The 15,019-nt window shown below is 45.7% G+C and overlaps 2 protein-coding genes across 8 annotated transcripts in view; one reads left to right on the plus strand and one right to left on the minus strand.

The window, feature by feature from the left end:
* Window positions 1–6,673, minus strand: part of Klhl18 (kelch-like family member 18) — a 58,428-nt gene extending 51,755 nt beyond the window's left edge. For all 5 annotated transcript variants that reach the window (XR_015626706.1, NM_001399324.1, NM_001399325.1 and 2 more), the window contains 1 exon segment: window positions 6,523–6,673. Coding sequence is in view for 2 of the 5 variants with exons in the window: in NM_001399324.1 (NP_001386253.1) it covers window positions 6,523–6,651 (129 nt within the window). In the remaining 3 variants the exon portion in view is untranslated.
* A 276-nt stretch (window positions 6,674–6,949) lies between these two features.
* Window positions 6,950–15,019, plus strand: part of Kif9 (kinesin family member 9) — a 44,402-nt gene continuing 36,332 nt past the window's right edge. The window contains 3 exon segments of one of the 3 annotated variants that reach the window (NM_001192000.2): window positions 7,053–7,141; window positions 8,062–8,304; window positions 13,425–13,522. In NM_001192000.2, the coding sequence (NP_001178929.2) occupies window positions 8,268–8,304; window positions 13,425–13,522 (135 nt within the window). In that variant the 5' untranslated portion in view covers window positions 7,053–7,141; window positions 8,062–8,267. 3 annotated transcript variants of the gene reach the window in all.

The raw sequence follows: 15,019 nt of genomic DNA on the forward strand, positions 1-15,019 counted from the left end.
AGGAAGGGAAAGGAAGGGAAAGGAAGGGAAAGGAAGGGAAAGGAAGGGAAAGGAAGGGAAAGGAAGGGGAGGGAAGGGAAGGGAAGGGAAGGGAAGGGAAGGGAAGGGGAGGGGAGGGGAGGGAAGGGAAGGGAAGGGAAGGGAAGGGAAAGGAAGGGAAGGAAGAAATTACATCTAGAAATCAGCCAAAAAGTCTTTGTTTTCCTCTCTGCTGCAGCAGGTCTGTGGTGTTGAATTTAGACACACTAACCTCACTGCCTTCCAGGCTCAGAAGTGATACTAAAGGTGGTTTGGTTTTATCCTGCTCTGTCTGCTTCATGCCATCCACAGCGCAGGTAAGTAATCTGACAGAGAGCATAAAGCATCACTTCCACCCATACAAAAATAGCTATGTTGGATCTCAGCTAATACAGTTTTGTGCCTTGGATAAATCTCTTAATAGCTCTAAGCTTCAGGCTTTTTGCTCTACAAAATAAATGGCTTAAGTAGAGACCTCTATGGCTTCCTTTTAGCATGGTTATTCTAGCTCTATAATTACCCTGTATAATACACTATACCATACATAACAAAAACGGCGTGCACCAGCAAGTTCTGACTTCACTTCCTTCTCCACCCACTCTTCTATTACTAACGGGGTACGATTTTAGACTCACATGTGCAGCCCTTCAAGCCCCAGCTTCAGGGGAGATTCTGTCCCTGGATCTAGTGGACCAAAAGAAAGCTTTCTAATACTCTGTCCATTTCCTTCTGGAGGCTAAACTTTCTAGTTTTGCAGGGATAGGAGAGATGGCTGTCAGGTCAATGTTTGCCACACAAACCCCTGGAATTTGAGTTCAACTCTTGGAATCCACAAAAAGGTGGCAGAATCGAACCCCTAAAGTTGTACTCTGACCTCCAGACATGCGTCATGGCAAAGTGTACACCCCACACCCACACATCACGAAGGCACACAGCCTCCCTCACCCAAGCTTACGGGTCTGTGAATACCAAATATGCAGGGATGCTGACAGTCTCAGAAGACAGGGAGTATGTGAGTTGAGGGGAAAATAGGAAAAAAACAAACAAACAAACAAAAACAACCCTGTGGCTTGAAATCTCAGGAGAAAGGATGCAACCTGCATCTGGGAGGTTGGACCTCTGCCCAGTTGGCTGGACCCAGCTGAACCTGATGCTCACTGCCCAGACCTTGGAACTCTGTCAGAGGAGGCATGGAGATGAGATGGGGAGAGAAGCTAAGAACCTCCAAGGACACGAACTGCTCTGTCCAGACCCCAGTCACATCCCACAGGTACTATCCTCCTCACCATTAAGAGAAAAGGACTTGCCAAAGAGAAGAACCACCGGTCTTTGTTTTGTATCTAATAAGTTCATATTCAAAATGAAACAAAAACTGCAGGCAGAGGAAGGCTGGTCCTGTGAGTTCGAGGCCAGCCTGGTCTACAGACCTAGAAAGGACAGCAAAGGCTACACAGAGAAACCTGTCTCAGAAACAAACAAACAAACAAGAAGTTCAAGTGATTACAAATAAAAAAGGGGGTTTTAAATTCTATTTTTAATTAACTAATTAATTTAGAGGCAGGGTCTCTCTATTTAGCTGTGGCCTGGAACTCACGGAGATCCACCTGCCTCTGCCTCCAGAGTGCTGGGATTAAAGGTGTGTGCCACTACGCCTGGGTAAAATGTGATTAAAAAGACAAAAAACAAAATGAAAACTAATACATTATTCTTTTCTGTCACACTTCTACTTAATTATGCAACAGGCTCCCATGGAATTTAAGTTTAAATATTTCCAAAAGGAAAATGAAATGTAGGTTCAAGCGTCGGTAGTGAATTCTGAGGGTGTGAGAAGACCACCCATGTTCACCCTCAGTCTTCCTCAGGATGAGAGGAGAGAGCTTGTGAGCAAGAGTCAGCACAGCTGAACTGAGGTAGCTCAAATCACAGTCACAAAGGAGACACTGAAGTAAGGTCAGACGGTTAGTAACAGAAAACTCAACACTAGACGGTAGAAACTACAAGTCTAACCCTACTTTTGCCTAATTCAGCCTGTAACCTCGAACAAGACTTTCTGGGCTTTGGTCTCAACTGTTCTATGCAAGCTATTGAGGTAGAGCAGCGGATTGCAGACTCTTTCAAGGCAAGGGGCACAAATAAACTAAGATAAATTCGAAACTGTACACCGAAACCAAGTGTCGTGGGGCACCGTCATCAGTTCGAGATTATGCTCGGCCACATAGCAAATGCAAGCCAAACTCAGCATTCCTGAGACTCTGCCTCAAGAAACGAACACAAATAGCTGGGCATAGTGGGACAGACCTTTAGTCACAGCACTTGGCAGGCAGAGGCAGGCTAACCTTTATGAGTTTGAGGGCAGCCTGGTCTACATAGTGAGTTCCGGGATAGCCAGAGATACGTAGTAACTGTTTTGAAAAACAAAACAAAACAAAACAAAAACAAAAAAAACACAAACAAAAGAAAACAAAACCCTGCAAATGGAACACGTACATTCATTTACACTTTGTCTTAGCTAGGGTTCCATTGCTATGAAGAAACACCGTGACCAAAGCAACTCTTATAAAGAACAGCAGTTACGTGGGGCTGGCCTACAGGTTCAGAGGTTCAGTCCATTATCATCAAGGTGAGAAGCACGGCGGCTTCAAGGCAGGCATGGCGCAGGAGTGGGTGAGAGTTCTACATCTTATTCCAAAGGCAGCCAGGAGAAGACTCGTACCTCAGGCAGCTAAGAGGAAGCTCTTAAAGCCCACCCGTACAGTGACACACTTCCTCCAAAAAGGTCACACTTACTCCAACAAGGCCACACCTCCAAATAGCGCCACTCCCTGGGCCAAGCACATTCAAACCGCCACATACTTTCTTTGGAAACATCGTTAAATTACTATTAATGTCAGATTCGATGGCATGCACCTATAGTCCTAGCTATTTGGGAAACAGAGGCAAGAAGATCACTTGAGTACAAAAGGTGCTTGACACATTAAGATCTTATCTCTTTAACTATTATTATTAAAGGCTCGAGAGACGGCTCAGTGGTTAAGAGCACTGGCTGCTCTTCCAGAGGACTCAGGTTCAATTCCCAGCACCCATACAACAGCTCACAACCATCAGTTATTCTACTTCTGAGGGATCCAATGTCCTTGTTAGCCTCCAAGGGAACCAGGCACACAAGTGGTGTACATATATACATGCATGCAGGCAAAAACATCCGTATACACAAAAACAAACAAATATAGCTGGGTGGTGTTGGTGGCACACGTCTTCAATCCCAGTACTCAGGAGAGAGAGGCAGGTAGGTCTCTGAGTTCAAGACCAGTCTGGTCTACAAAGGGAGTTCCAGAAAAAACAGAACTATACAGAGAAACCCTGTCTCAGAAAAAAATAAACAAACAAACAAAAATGAACACACAATAAACAAACAAACAATAAAACACAAATACCTACTATTCACGAAGCATTTATTACATAAAGTATGACGTTTATTAGCTAATTGAATCCTTAGCAGTCAGGTAGGTAATGATGTCCACTCACAGAGGAATAAACTGACTCACTAGCATTTAAGGAATTTAAGGTTTGTCAGCTATGAAGTGGCAGAGGCAGGATTCAGATCCAGGCAGAGCCTGTACCACACCACCTCTTAGATCATAAGAACAGCAAAGTCCCCAGGGAAAACACAGCACCGATTACAAATGCCAGCCGATGAATACAAGACGGAAAGCAGACAAGTCTGACTTAGGTGGAGAATTCTAAGCACCCCGGAGGCCCAGCACCTGCAGAAGAAACTCCAACTCAAGCACTAGGAACACTCGCCTCCCCTGTATGTGTGTCATGAGGAGGGGCCCAGAACAGGCAGTACTGGTCCTCTCTAACCAGGCAAGCAACTGCTCTGTCATGGCCCTAACGAAAAACAGGTGGTTTGCACTCTGAGCAGGATGAACTCCTTGACTCCAGACTTGGGTAACTAGGGTATTGCTGAATACAGAGAGGATTCATCAATTCTAAATCCGTCCTGAGAGGACGAGTGCTTTATTTTATAGCCACGGTTCTCACAACGTGGTCCTAGATGAAGACGGCGTCACTGGTGAACTCGACGGGGCTCATGCCAGACCTATGAATCAGAAATCCCAGGGTGAGCAGCGCTAATGAACGAGGCCACCAGGTGACTCTCATAGTTGCTGGAGTTTGAAAACAACTACCCTGAAAGGGGGGGCAACTGGGTACTGAACCACCATATGCCAAGAACCTCTAACCAGTTCCGTAGAGCCTGCTTATTTGAAAAACAGTCTGGACTCAGGTGAAGTTGGAAGAAAGAGTAAAGTATGAGAAACCAAGGCAGATTTTGCAGAGTAGCTCTTGTGAGTAGTAACTGTAGTGATGTGCTGGGCCTTTCTATGGCTCCTCTCACCAGAGTTCTCCCGAGGCTTTGTAGAAGCGGGTTTGAGAACCAGTGAAATAAACGTTATCTGTAGTCCTGTCTAGCTCTAGCCTACGCTGTGACCCTGACCTGACCTGACACTAGCAAAGTAACTGAGACTTGCCCTCTCGGTTGGAATGATGTTTGAGTGATAGAATTGTTCCTGTGCCTGAAACGGAAAATGTTTTCATTGGAAGAAAAAAATCATACAAGCAATTTCTGCCGTAGGTTTGGCTAGACTCAGCATTTATGTTGAATGCAGAGGCAAACTGTAGTGCTTTACTGGATAGTTTTTTTCACTGGCTCACCTTTAAAACCTGGATCTTTTTTTTTTAATTTTTTTTCTTTATCTGTGTCTGTCTATGTATTTTTGTGTGTGCACGCAGGTGCCACAGCACACATATGGAGGGCAGAGGGCAATTTTCAGGAGTTGGTTCTCACCTCCCACTACGAGGGTCTCAGGAATTGAACTCAGGCCTTTGTCCACTCAGATATCACAGGTGCACAGCCTAAATCCTAATCCAAACCTTTCTTATTACTGCCTTTCACTGGTCTCTACTCATCCCAAATGCCAGTGCCACAATTAAACCATTCTGCTTCCAAATCTCTACTGGCCTTGCTGTCTTCTGCATCCTTTAATCCAGCTTATTTTTCTTAATCCTCTTGGTTTCCCTGTCTCATCTGAGAAGATCTGTCACTTCTCAGACCATTTCACTACTCTAATAGACAACCATTTCTTTCAGGACTGATGAAAAAGTTAACAGAGGTGTTATACAAAGGATACCAACTATCTAATCCTCACCCATAGCGAGATTCGAGAATCATCTTTAAACTGAGTGGTGGTGGTGGTGGCACACGCCCTGACTCGAAAAGCCAAAAACAAACAAAAAACAAAGACAACTTTATTTTCCCATTTCGAAATGTAAGTTTAGAGAGATTAAGTAATGGGCCCAAGGTTACAGCTAGTATGTTCTGTCCAAAGCCACTCTCAGGTTGTTTCACTTTCTAAAGGGCCAAACTATTAACCATCCTACCCCTTTTAAGAGTCAGGGTTTCTCTGTGTAGACCCGGCTGTCCTGGAACTCACTCTGTAGACCAGGCCGCCCACGAGATCCACCTGCCTCTGACTCCCGAATGCTCTGATTAAAAGAGTGCTCTGATTAAAAGCGTGAGCCACCAGTGCCCTGTAACCACCCTACTCCTACCAGTCTGACTCGAATAATGTGGAGAAGCAATGCTTCCCTTAACTGAGCAGAAAATAAAGTCGAAAAGGTGTCTGTGTCTTTCTGTTGTTTTGAAACAGGAAGAGGGAGTGTCACGCACAGACAGTAAGAGCCTTCCAGGCAAGGTCCAACAGGAAAAACCATAGGCAAGCAGCATCTCCCCACCTGGAGGGATCCACCTGGCTCAGCAGTGCACCCAAGGGGCAGCCCAGTATGATTCAAAACACAGAGGGGGACCGGCCCTTGACACCAGACCAGAATGCTGGACGGGAACAGGTGGCGAATATATCCCTCTCCCCAAACGGTCCTTCAGCTTGGCCTCCAGGACCTTTTAAGGTGGCGACCGTAGATTGTTTTCCAGCACAAAGCAGAGTAGCCCACATCAAAAGATTTCCAGATCAGATTCTAAAAGCGCCAAGGGCAAGCAATGACTCCTGAAGAGGAGGCTTAGCATTTACAATGGCACAGCCAACTTCAAGGAGCCCAAAGAAATGACTATGACAAGATAGGATGTTTTAGTGGTACCCATCGGAATGTGGAGTCAGCCACCGCCCCTTCCTCCGTGGACTGGCTGTAAGAACGTTTTCTCTTGTCTGTATGACAGAAAAGGAGGCGGATACCCCATGTCTCTTGCTCTTAGGGCGTCAGAGGCACACCTCTCAATCTTTCCTTCCAATGGCTGAACGGCTGTCCTCTTTACTCTCCCAACTTGGCCTCAATCCCCACTGCGCTTGGCACCGCTCTCAACTACTCTGTTCCCCTCTAACCTTTCTCCACCCACAGTCGGCTGGACCACTCTTCCCCTGTCCACCACCCTTTTCTTCCCGCTCAGTCCCTTTCCCCCTCAGCCAGCCACCGCCCAGACCATGGTACCTTGAGCGTCACGTCGCATAGCTTGCCCTGCCGCCGGATCTCCTCCATGACGCCGTAGCCGCGACTAGGCAACTCCGACACGGAGAAATGCACCAAGTCTTCCAGCTCCTCCGCGCCGTCCTCCACCATCTTCACCGGCCGCCGCAACTGCGCAGGCCTGGCCGGCAGGCTTCACACTAACCAGGGCGGGGCAAGGGAGCACGCTGACGGCAGTCCGGAACGCGAAGCCAGAATCTCACTGGCCTGTGCAGCCACCGTACTCACAAAGTCCTCTACACCGGAAGTCTCGCTGCCCCGCTTCCTGGTTCATACATAGCCTTCTTTTTCCCTGCAACCTAAACCCCGGTTTCGCATACACAGCTGCTGTAAGCCTTCCAGGTTAATTGACCCCATCTCTGTCTTCTTTGTTCAGCCCTGATTTTTCCCGTATCTTCAACGGAGAAAGGTGGACTTAAATTCCGCTACCACCCTACACTACTTCCGTAATCCCTTTAGGCTTCCCGTTGCCATGGCGACTGTGTACACAGCCCGTCGGCTAGTCGTCCTGGTTGCCTACAGAGCTCCCTCAAGTTGCTGCAGTTATAGCGGTCGCTCTCCAGGAGCGCCGCTGCCTCGCGAGGTGAGCAGTGGTCACGAGCAGGTGGCGTTAGGTAAAAGGGAAACCTGGTGGGGATGGATATCCGCCCTGGCTGCTGTCAGTGACTGGATTCCTAACTCCTTTGGTTCTTTTATTTGTTAAAAACCGAAGCACTCCTGGAGAGCGTGTTATCGCTGTCCTCCTTTCTGCCTGGTCGGGGCTTAGGGGAGCGAGGAGTTTCTGATGTTCATTAGTCCCACGAGTCTCCACCGGGGTCCGACGACCCGCCTTAGACAGAGTGGGCGTGAGGTTGAGTGTCAGAAGTCATTAAGACACGGTGTCATCACTTAAAGCCTTCGAGCTACCGAAAAGGAAAACCCTCTAGAGGGGAACCTAAATGGGACCAAGGCCATCACACACATTTTAAAAAAGCATTCCACATACTGGGTGAGAAAGAGAGTGGCCAGTTTTGCCTGGATGCCAATTTTTAGTTCATCTCATGCTGTGATACAATAGGACCCTGTGCTGTGGGTTTAAAGGGTGTTGTTTCTTAGACAGTCTTTGTCCCAGATCGAGGTAAGAGCATGGTAGATATGGACCCCCTAGTGCCTATCAGTAATGCATCCCATTGACTTCTTGTCAAGCCTTCGTGAGTGTCAATGTCTGTATATCCTGCTCATTCCCAAGCCCAAAACAAATGAAGAAACACTGAATCTCTCAGCACAGAGGTCTCCTGGTGGCTCCTCAGAGTCACTTTATTGTGTGAATTATGTTCAGAAGACTGGGGGTATTCCATTTAAAGTCCTGAGGGAAAGAAACACTGCCTAAAGGGAGGGTGTGTTGAGACTGAACATGGCTTCTTGTACTGGGAAATCAGGTATCTTCTCCAGAGCGCTGCAAATTCAGGGGTTAGAGTCGTGTGGGAGGGGAATGACATATCACATACCGTGGAACTCTCTCAGTAGTGGCTGAAGATGGACCCACCAATGGAGATTCAGTCACCCTCTGACTTCCAGCTATGAGTATCACCTTCAACTACCATTTCTTGAGCACCTGGTGTGTGCTGGGCGCTGTTCTGGACCTTGTGGGGGGAATCACAGGAGATAAAAGACACAATCGTTATCCTCAAGCAGCTTGTAATTCTATTTGGGAGCTGAAGCCCGCATAAATGAAGCGACATAAGAACGGTAACAAGCAGTATCTCAGTAAGCGAGAAATGGCATGTGCTTTCGATGCACTGTAGACTAGTGGGCTCGTGAGAGGAGTATAGTCCATTGGAAAGGCTTGCTGCAGGCTGTGTAGGATTCCAGGAATGCTTGACTGCATGAGCATCCAGAGGACCTTGGAAAGGATGGATGGGTGGCTGCATGTGCATGTGCATGTGCATGTTGCAAGTTTTAGGGCAGAAACAGGAGAAAGCTCTTGAACAGTCTTTGAGCTGGCCTATGAACCTGCTTCCGAAACAGTCTGGATTCTCTATAATTCCTTCTAGGTGTTATACTCAACGGCACTAGAACCTTCCTTGACAGGAAGATAAGACTCTTGGGGTTTGTGTTCTGAAAGATTTCCCAGGGCTGTAGAAATTGAGTATTGAGTAAAAAGCACAGCTCTAGGCTGGAGGTATTATCCCCAACACTTGGGAAGCTAAGGCAAGAGAATTGTGAGTTCAAGGCCAACCTGGGCTACACAGAGACCTATCTCAAGGAAAACTTTTTTAAAAATCATGAACAACAAACCACTTCTTTCTACTCTCAGTTTCTCAGTAACACAAATCAAAGCAAATTTGGAAATGAGCCCTTCAGTCTCCTTAGTTTGGGGTCCATGTTGTCCATGTTAGAGCTCCATGTGATTTTTTTCCCCTAGAGCTCAACTTTTCAGACAAAAAAATGTTCAATCAAACCATGTTCCTTTCTTACCCAATATATTTCATATTAATTTTCTAAAAACAAAAAGTTGCGAAGGATCCAAGAGTGCTAGGGACAGACTTGAATGAAACAGTGACTCGAGGAACGTAGAACTCCTCCCTCTATGACGGGCAAAGACAGGGGCACTGTGTGTGCTTGCTTGACTTGACAGCTAAAGTGCCATGACAGGTGACACTTTCATTTTATCCACATCACTGAAACTGGAAGCTGGAAGGGCGGCACCTGTTTCTGTTTAACTTGTTTCTGTGGGATACTTAACACCATAACACCATGGTGATGATGTAATTGTCAGAGGAAAGGATTCCACGCTGTGTCTAGAAATGGGAGAGCCATCAGTACTTTTAAAATCTAGAATAATTTTTGTTAGGCTGCACCATTGCACCTCTATTTCTAGAGAAGTACATGTAAAATGCCACTATTATTTATGTAATATGGTTTTAATATTTTGTTATACTTTATTTTAGTGTGTGTGTGTGTGTGTGTGTGTGTGTGTGTGTGTGTCCATGTGTGCCCATATGTGCCAATGTGCATGTGTGGATGCCAGAGGATAACTTGGGGGAACTGGGTCTCTTCTTTGACTATGTACGTCCTGGGGATCAAACTCAGGTCATTGAGCTTTGTGGCAGGTATCTTTACCAGTGCCATCTTGTTGTCCCTCAAAAGCCTTGTTTGCTTGACACAGGCTCTCACTCTGTAACCTTGGCTGGCCTGAAGCTGGATTCATAGACCAAACCACCTGCCTGGGCCTGTAGAGTGCCAAGATTAGATGCATGTGCCACCACACTTGACCACCTAAACAATTTTAATAAATATTAGAAGTTCTGTCCTGAGAATGTTTTTCTGTAAAGGTATTAAAAATTACTGAACATCCCTTCAGTATATTAGGAGACTGAATCAGCTTCCTTTGTCTGACATTTCACTTTTCATAAATTCAGCCAATTCTTTGGCAGATATATGCTTGCTGTTCACAAGATCCCCCACACTCTTCACCCTGTCACCTCGTGTCCATGCCCACTCACCTGTCTACCTTCCTTCCCACTCCTTCCCTGTGTCCTCCTCCTCTACAAGAACAGGTTACTTTAGGGGCAGATGTTTTATTCCATTTCAACTGGCCCAACCCTGATGGGACAATTTAAAGGGAAATGCACAGTGTGGCCTACGTCCTGCTCTGTGGACCTTTTCTCTGTTGTGCAATAGTAGTTCCAAAAAGCCAGGTGGTGGTGGCACACCTTTAGTCCATCACTTGGAAGGAGAGGCAGGCAGATCTCTTGAGTTCTAGGCCAGCCTGAACTACAAAGTGAATTCTAGAACAGCCATGGCTATACAGAGAAACCCTGTCTTGGGGGGAAGAAAGTAGTTCCAAATGGGTTTTTCTTTTTTGAGACAGGGCCTTGTTTATTCCAGACTGGCCTTGAACTCTCTATGTAACTGAGATTGATCTTGAACTTCTGATCTTTGTGCCTCTACCTCCCAAGTCCAGGGGTTTTAGGCAGGGCCAATCTTAGATAAAGTCCTTGCCGATTCAAGCATGAAGAACTGAGTTTGGATTCCCAGCTCCTACATAAAATCTACTTATGCCAGAACAGAGACAGCTGCATCTCTGGGCTTTCTGATCAGCAAGTATAGCCAAAATGGTGAGCTCCAGGTTCAGTACAGACCCTGCTTCAAAACATATATATGGTGAAGATTGATGGTAGTCATCCCGGTTCCTCCTCTAGCCTCTTCACGCACTCACAGGTGAGTGTACACACACACACACACACACACACACACACACACACACAAGCTTCAACTTAAAACCCTACTAAGCTAATTTACCTAATAACAATGAAGTTTGTTAGTATATATGTATGTGTATATGTATATATGAATTTTTTTTTTTTGGTTCTTTTTTTCGGAGCTGGGGACCGAACCCAGGGCCTTGTGCTTCCTAGGTAAGCGCTCTACCACTGAGCTAAATCCCCAGCCCCCATGAATTTTTTTAAAGACAGAGTCTCTGTGTGGCCCTGGCTGTCCTGGAACTCACTCTGTAGACCAGGCTGGCCTCAAACTCACCGAGATCCTCCTACCTCTGTCTGCAAGTACTGCAATTAAGTCATGCATTGCTGCCACTGCCACCCGTCATATTTAGTATATTTTCATCGGCTTTTCTTGTTTTTTTTTTTTTTGTGGGGTGTGTGTGTGTGTGTGTGTGTGTGTGTGTGTGTGTGTGTAGATTTTACTTATTTTCCTTAGAGCTCTTGGGATTTTGTGTTTGCTTCAATATCATCACTGTGCATCTTGAGACACTTGAAAAAACGATCAAGTTTTCAGTCCCCCTTAAAGTCATAAAATTCAACTGGGCACCACAGTATACATCTGTAATCTAGCACTTGAGGGAGACAGGAGCATAAGGAGTTGAAGGCCAACCTTGGGCTGCCACAATGCCTCAGGAGCAGAGGCACTCGCCTTGCAAACCTGGCGACCTGAGTTTCCTCCCTGGAACCCAGGTAGAAGTGGAAAGAAAGAACTGACTCCACAAATTTGTTTTCTAATTTTTACACAATTTTAATTAATGTTTAAAATTAATTTTAAAAAGGCCAGCATGAGATATATAAGCCTGGTCTCAGAGGAAGACAAAAGGAGTTGGATGATTAATTCTATTTAATCAGTGCTTTGCTCTCCAGTATCTTGATTGAGTGCGACCGTCCCATTGGCAACATCTCTTTTAACTAGCATTCGACTTTGCTTGATCTTTAGTGTCTGTGACCTCAAGGTCTTTTCTGTTATGAGATGACCCTTCAGATTAGAAAGTCTTTTAACGGGGTTGGGGATTTAGTTCAGTGGTAGAGCACTTGCCTAGGAAGCACAAGGCCCTGGGTTCGGTCCCCAGCTCCGAAAAAAAAGAACCAAAAAAAAAAAAAAAAAAAAAAAAAAAGAAAAAAGAAAAAAGAAAGTTTTTTAACTAAGCTTGCCTCCCAGTCACTTCTGTCCTGTACTTTTACAAAGGGTCCATCCCACAATGCTGCTTCAGCATTTTTAAATGTTTTAATGTTTAATGTTATATAAATGAGCAAAGAATATGTGTGATTCCCTGTTTTGAGGGAACTGGAGAGATGAATCCAGAGTTAAGAGCTCTGGCTCTTCTTTCAGAGGACCTAGGTTCAAATCACAGCACCCACATGGTGGCTAACAACTGTCTATAACTCCAGTTCCAGAGGATCCAATACTCTTTTCTGGTCATCATGGGCACTGCTCATATGTTATATGCAGACATTTATGTAGGAAAAATGCCCATACACATAAAAACAAAACAAAACAACCCTTAAAAAAAGAAAGTGGCGGGGTTGGGGATTTAGCTCAGTGGTAGAGCGCTTACCTAGGAAGCGCAAGGTCCTGGGTTCGGTCCCCAGCTCCGGGGAAAAAAAAAAAAAAAAAAAAAAGAAAGAAAGAAAAAAAAAGAAAGTGGCGAGAATAAAATTCCGTTTGATCAAGAGTCTGATTTTTTTTTTTTTAGTAAAGTGAGAGAAGAAAGACAATTGATTATGGACTAGATCAAGAACACTTAATTGGTGGCTTGAGAGACGACTCAGTGGTTAAGAGTGCTTATTGCTCTTCCCAGCACCCACGTCAGGCAGTTCATTGCTGCCTGTAAACCCAGGTCCAGAAGACCAGACACATTCTTCTGACCTCCACAGATTTTACAGACATGTGGCATATACTCACATAGACACACACGCAAACTGAAGAAGGAGAAGGAGGAGGAGGAGGAGGAGGAGGAGGAGGAGGAGGAGGAGGAGGAGGAGGAGGAGGAGGAGGAGGAGCAAGATGGTTCAACAAGTACAGTGCTGACCCTACAAGTCTGACCACTACCACACACTGAAGCAGGTGTCCCTCATCCCCAGGAATAATAATAATAAATATATCTTTTAAAAAATCCTTAATCTATTCTGCTCTAGAGAGTGTAAGGGAGACAGGTGTGAAAGAAGGGCTGGCTTGAATGTGTTTCAGCAAGTGTGTCAGAAGAAATGGGTTAAAAAAGCAACCATAAATGGGTTCATCTTAGATGTAGGACATTTCTAGAAACAACAGCTAAAATTAAGCCACTAAAAGGGACCAGACCTTTTGCTTTGGATTTCAGTCTCTTTGGAGTCATGGTGGAAAATGCCAAAGCACATAAAAGACAGAAAGCAGGGTCAGTGGGTTGTGAGTGGTCTCTTGTAGCCCAGGCTGTTGTCCAACTCCCAATGGAGCTGAGGCTGGCCTTAACTCTGGTCCAGCTGTCTTCACCTCCCAAGTATTAGGGCTACAGGTGTGCACCACCGTACCAGGCTTTCATTCTGGTCTTAATGAATGACATCTCCCTTCTGGTTAGTATTTTGTGATGACCACTAAAAACATTGTCCTTCTCCTCTCTCCAGGTAGAATGGGTACTAGGAAAAAGGTTCAAGCCTTTGTTCGTGTCAAGCCTACTGACGACTTTGCCCATGAAATGATCAAATATGGAGAGGACAACAAAGTAAGTGCCCTGTGTTTGCCTTTGCCCATCAGGCCCTTCCTTTCCCAGCTAAGTGTGGCCTTGTTTTCACACAGTCATTTAAGAAGCAAAACAGAGGGACTGGAGAGAGAGAGCTCAGTGGGTAGAGATGCTGGCCAGCACGCATGAGGGCCTGAGGACTATCCCCACAATCCTAATGGTGGAGGGAGGGAACCAGTTGTCTTCCATATTCCATACACGTGCTACTGTGTGCATATTACACACACACACACACACACACACACACACACACACACACACACACACACACTTTGCATCAAAGGGACTAAGACAATTGATAAATGCCCATGTAAACTCTAGAGTCAATCGATCAACTCCAAACAGCGCTATTAGTGGGGAAGTTCTTGAGATTCTCATTTTTTTTCTTTTATGTGTTCATATGGTGGGAGGGGCACACACGTGTGCTACAGCACAGGTATGGAAGTCAGAGAGCAACTTGCAGAACTGTAGTTTCTCTTCTCCCACCATGTGAGCCCTGAGGAATCAAACTGGGGTTGCCGGGCTTGGTAGCAGGCACCTTTCCTCACTGAATCATCTTGCCAGCCCTCAGGTATTTTAGATGAATAGTCGAAGAACAAATTGCTCAGGTGTTGAAAGTCCTGGTGGTCAGAAAAGACCTCAAGGCTGACCCTGTGTAGTGTGCTGCACGGCATGATTTAAGCAAGAGCATGAAATTTGTTCAGCAACATTTACTGTGGGGTATTCATTTGTTTCAATTTCATTGGCGGTGGGGTCTCATGTGACCCAGCTGGCTTTAAACTGGCTGTTTAACAGGGGGTGACTATGACCCTTTTACTTTGACTTTCCAAGTGCTGGGACTGGACCTACATGTCACCGAACCTGATAACCCTATCTGTCTTGGCATTAGTTTTGTTTTTCTATGGGCAGCTAGGTCTTGGTTCTTAGATGACAGTGGCCAGTAGAAGATTTCAGTGGGAGCCCCATGAAGAGCTTGAGGGAAAAGCCGGATATGGTGCTATACTGTCATCTGAACAGTTGGGAGACCGACCGGGAGGGAAAATCCAACACCTAAATTCAAAGCAAGCCTTCATATCACAAAAGTGACTTTTAAAGAAAAGGCATGGAATCTTATTGGGAAATGGTTGAAGGTGCATTTGAAATTCTGCTGATCACAAGTAGGTCGGGCACCCTCCATTTACATTAACACAAATGACTAACTGTGTCTGAACACGTCAAGGACATCATTGTTCCCAGTGGCTCACAGCTGGCCCTAGTGTGAGGCTGGAGAGGCATCACCCTTGTAGGCACACAGACAGGCCACTGTTTCCAGTTTCCTTGTTATTCTTGCCTGTCTCAAGGCTCAGAGGTTAAGAGCACTCACTGCTCTTCCAGAGGACCTGTGCTTAGTACCCAATACCCACAAGACAGTTCACAGCCATATGTAATTACAGTTCCCGGGGGATCCGACACACTCTTCTGGTCTCTGCAGGTACCAGG

This window comes from Rattus norvegicus, chromosome 8 (genome assembly GCF_021556685.1).
Source record: "Rattus norvegicus strain SHRSP/BbbUtx chromosome 8, alternate assembly SHRSP_T2T, whole genome shotgun sequence".
NCBI lineage: Eukaryota > Metazoa > Chordata > Mammalia > Rodentia > Muridae > Rattus > Rattus norvegicus.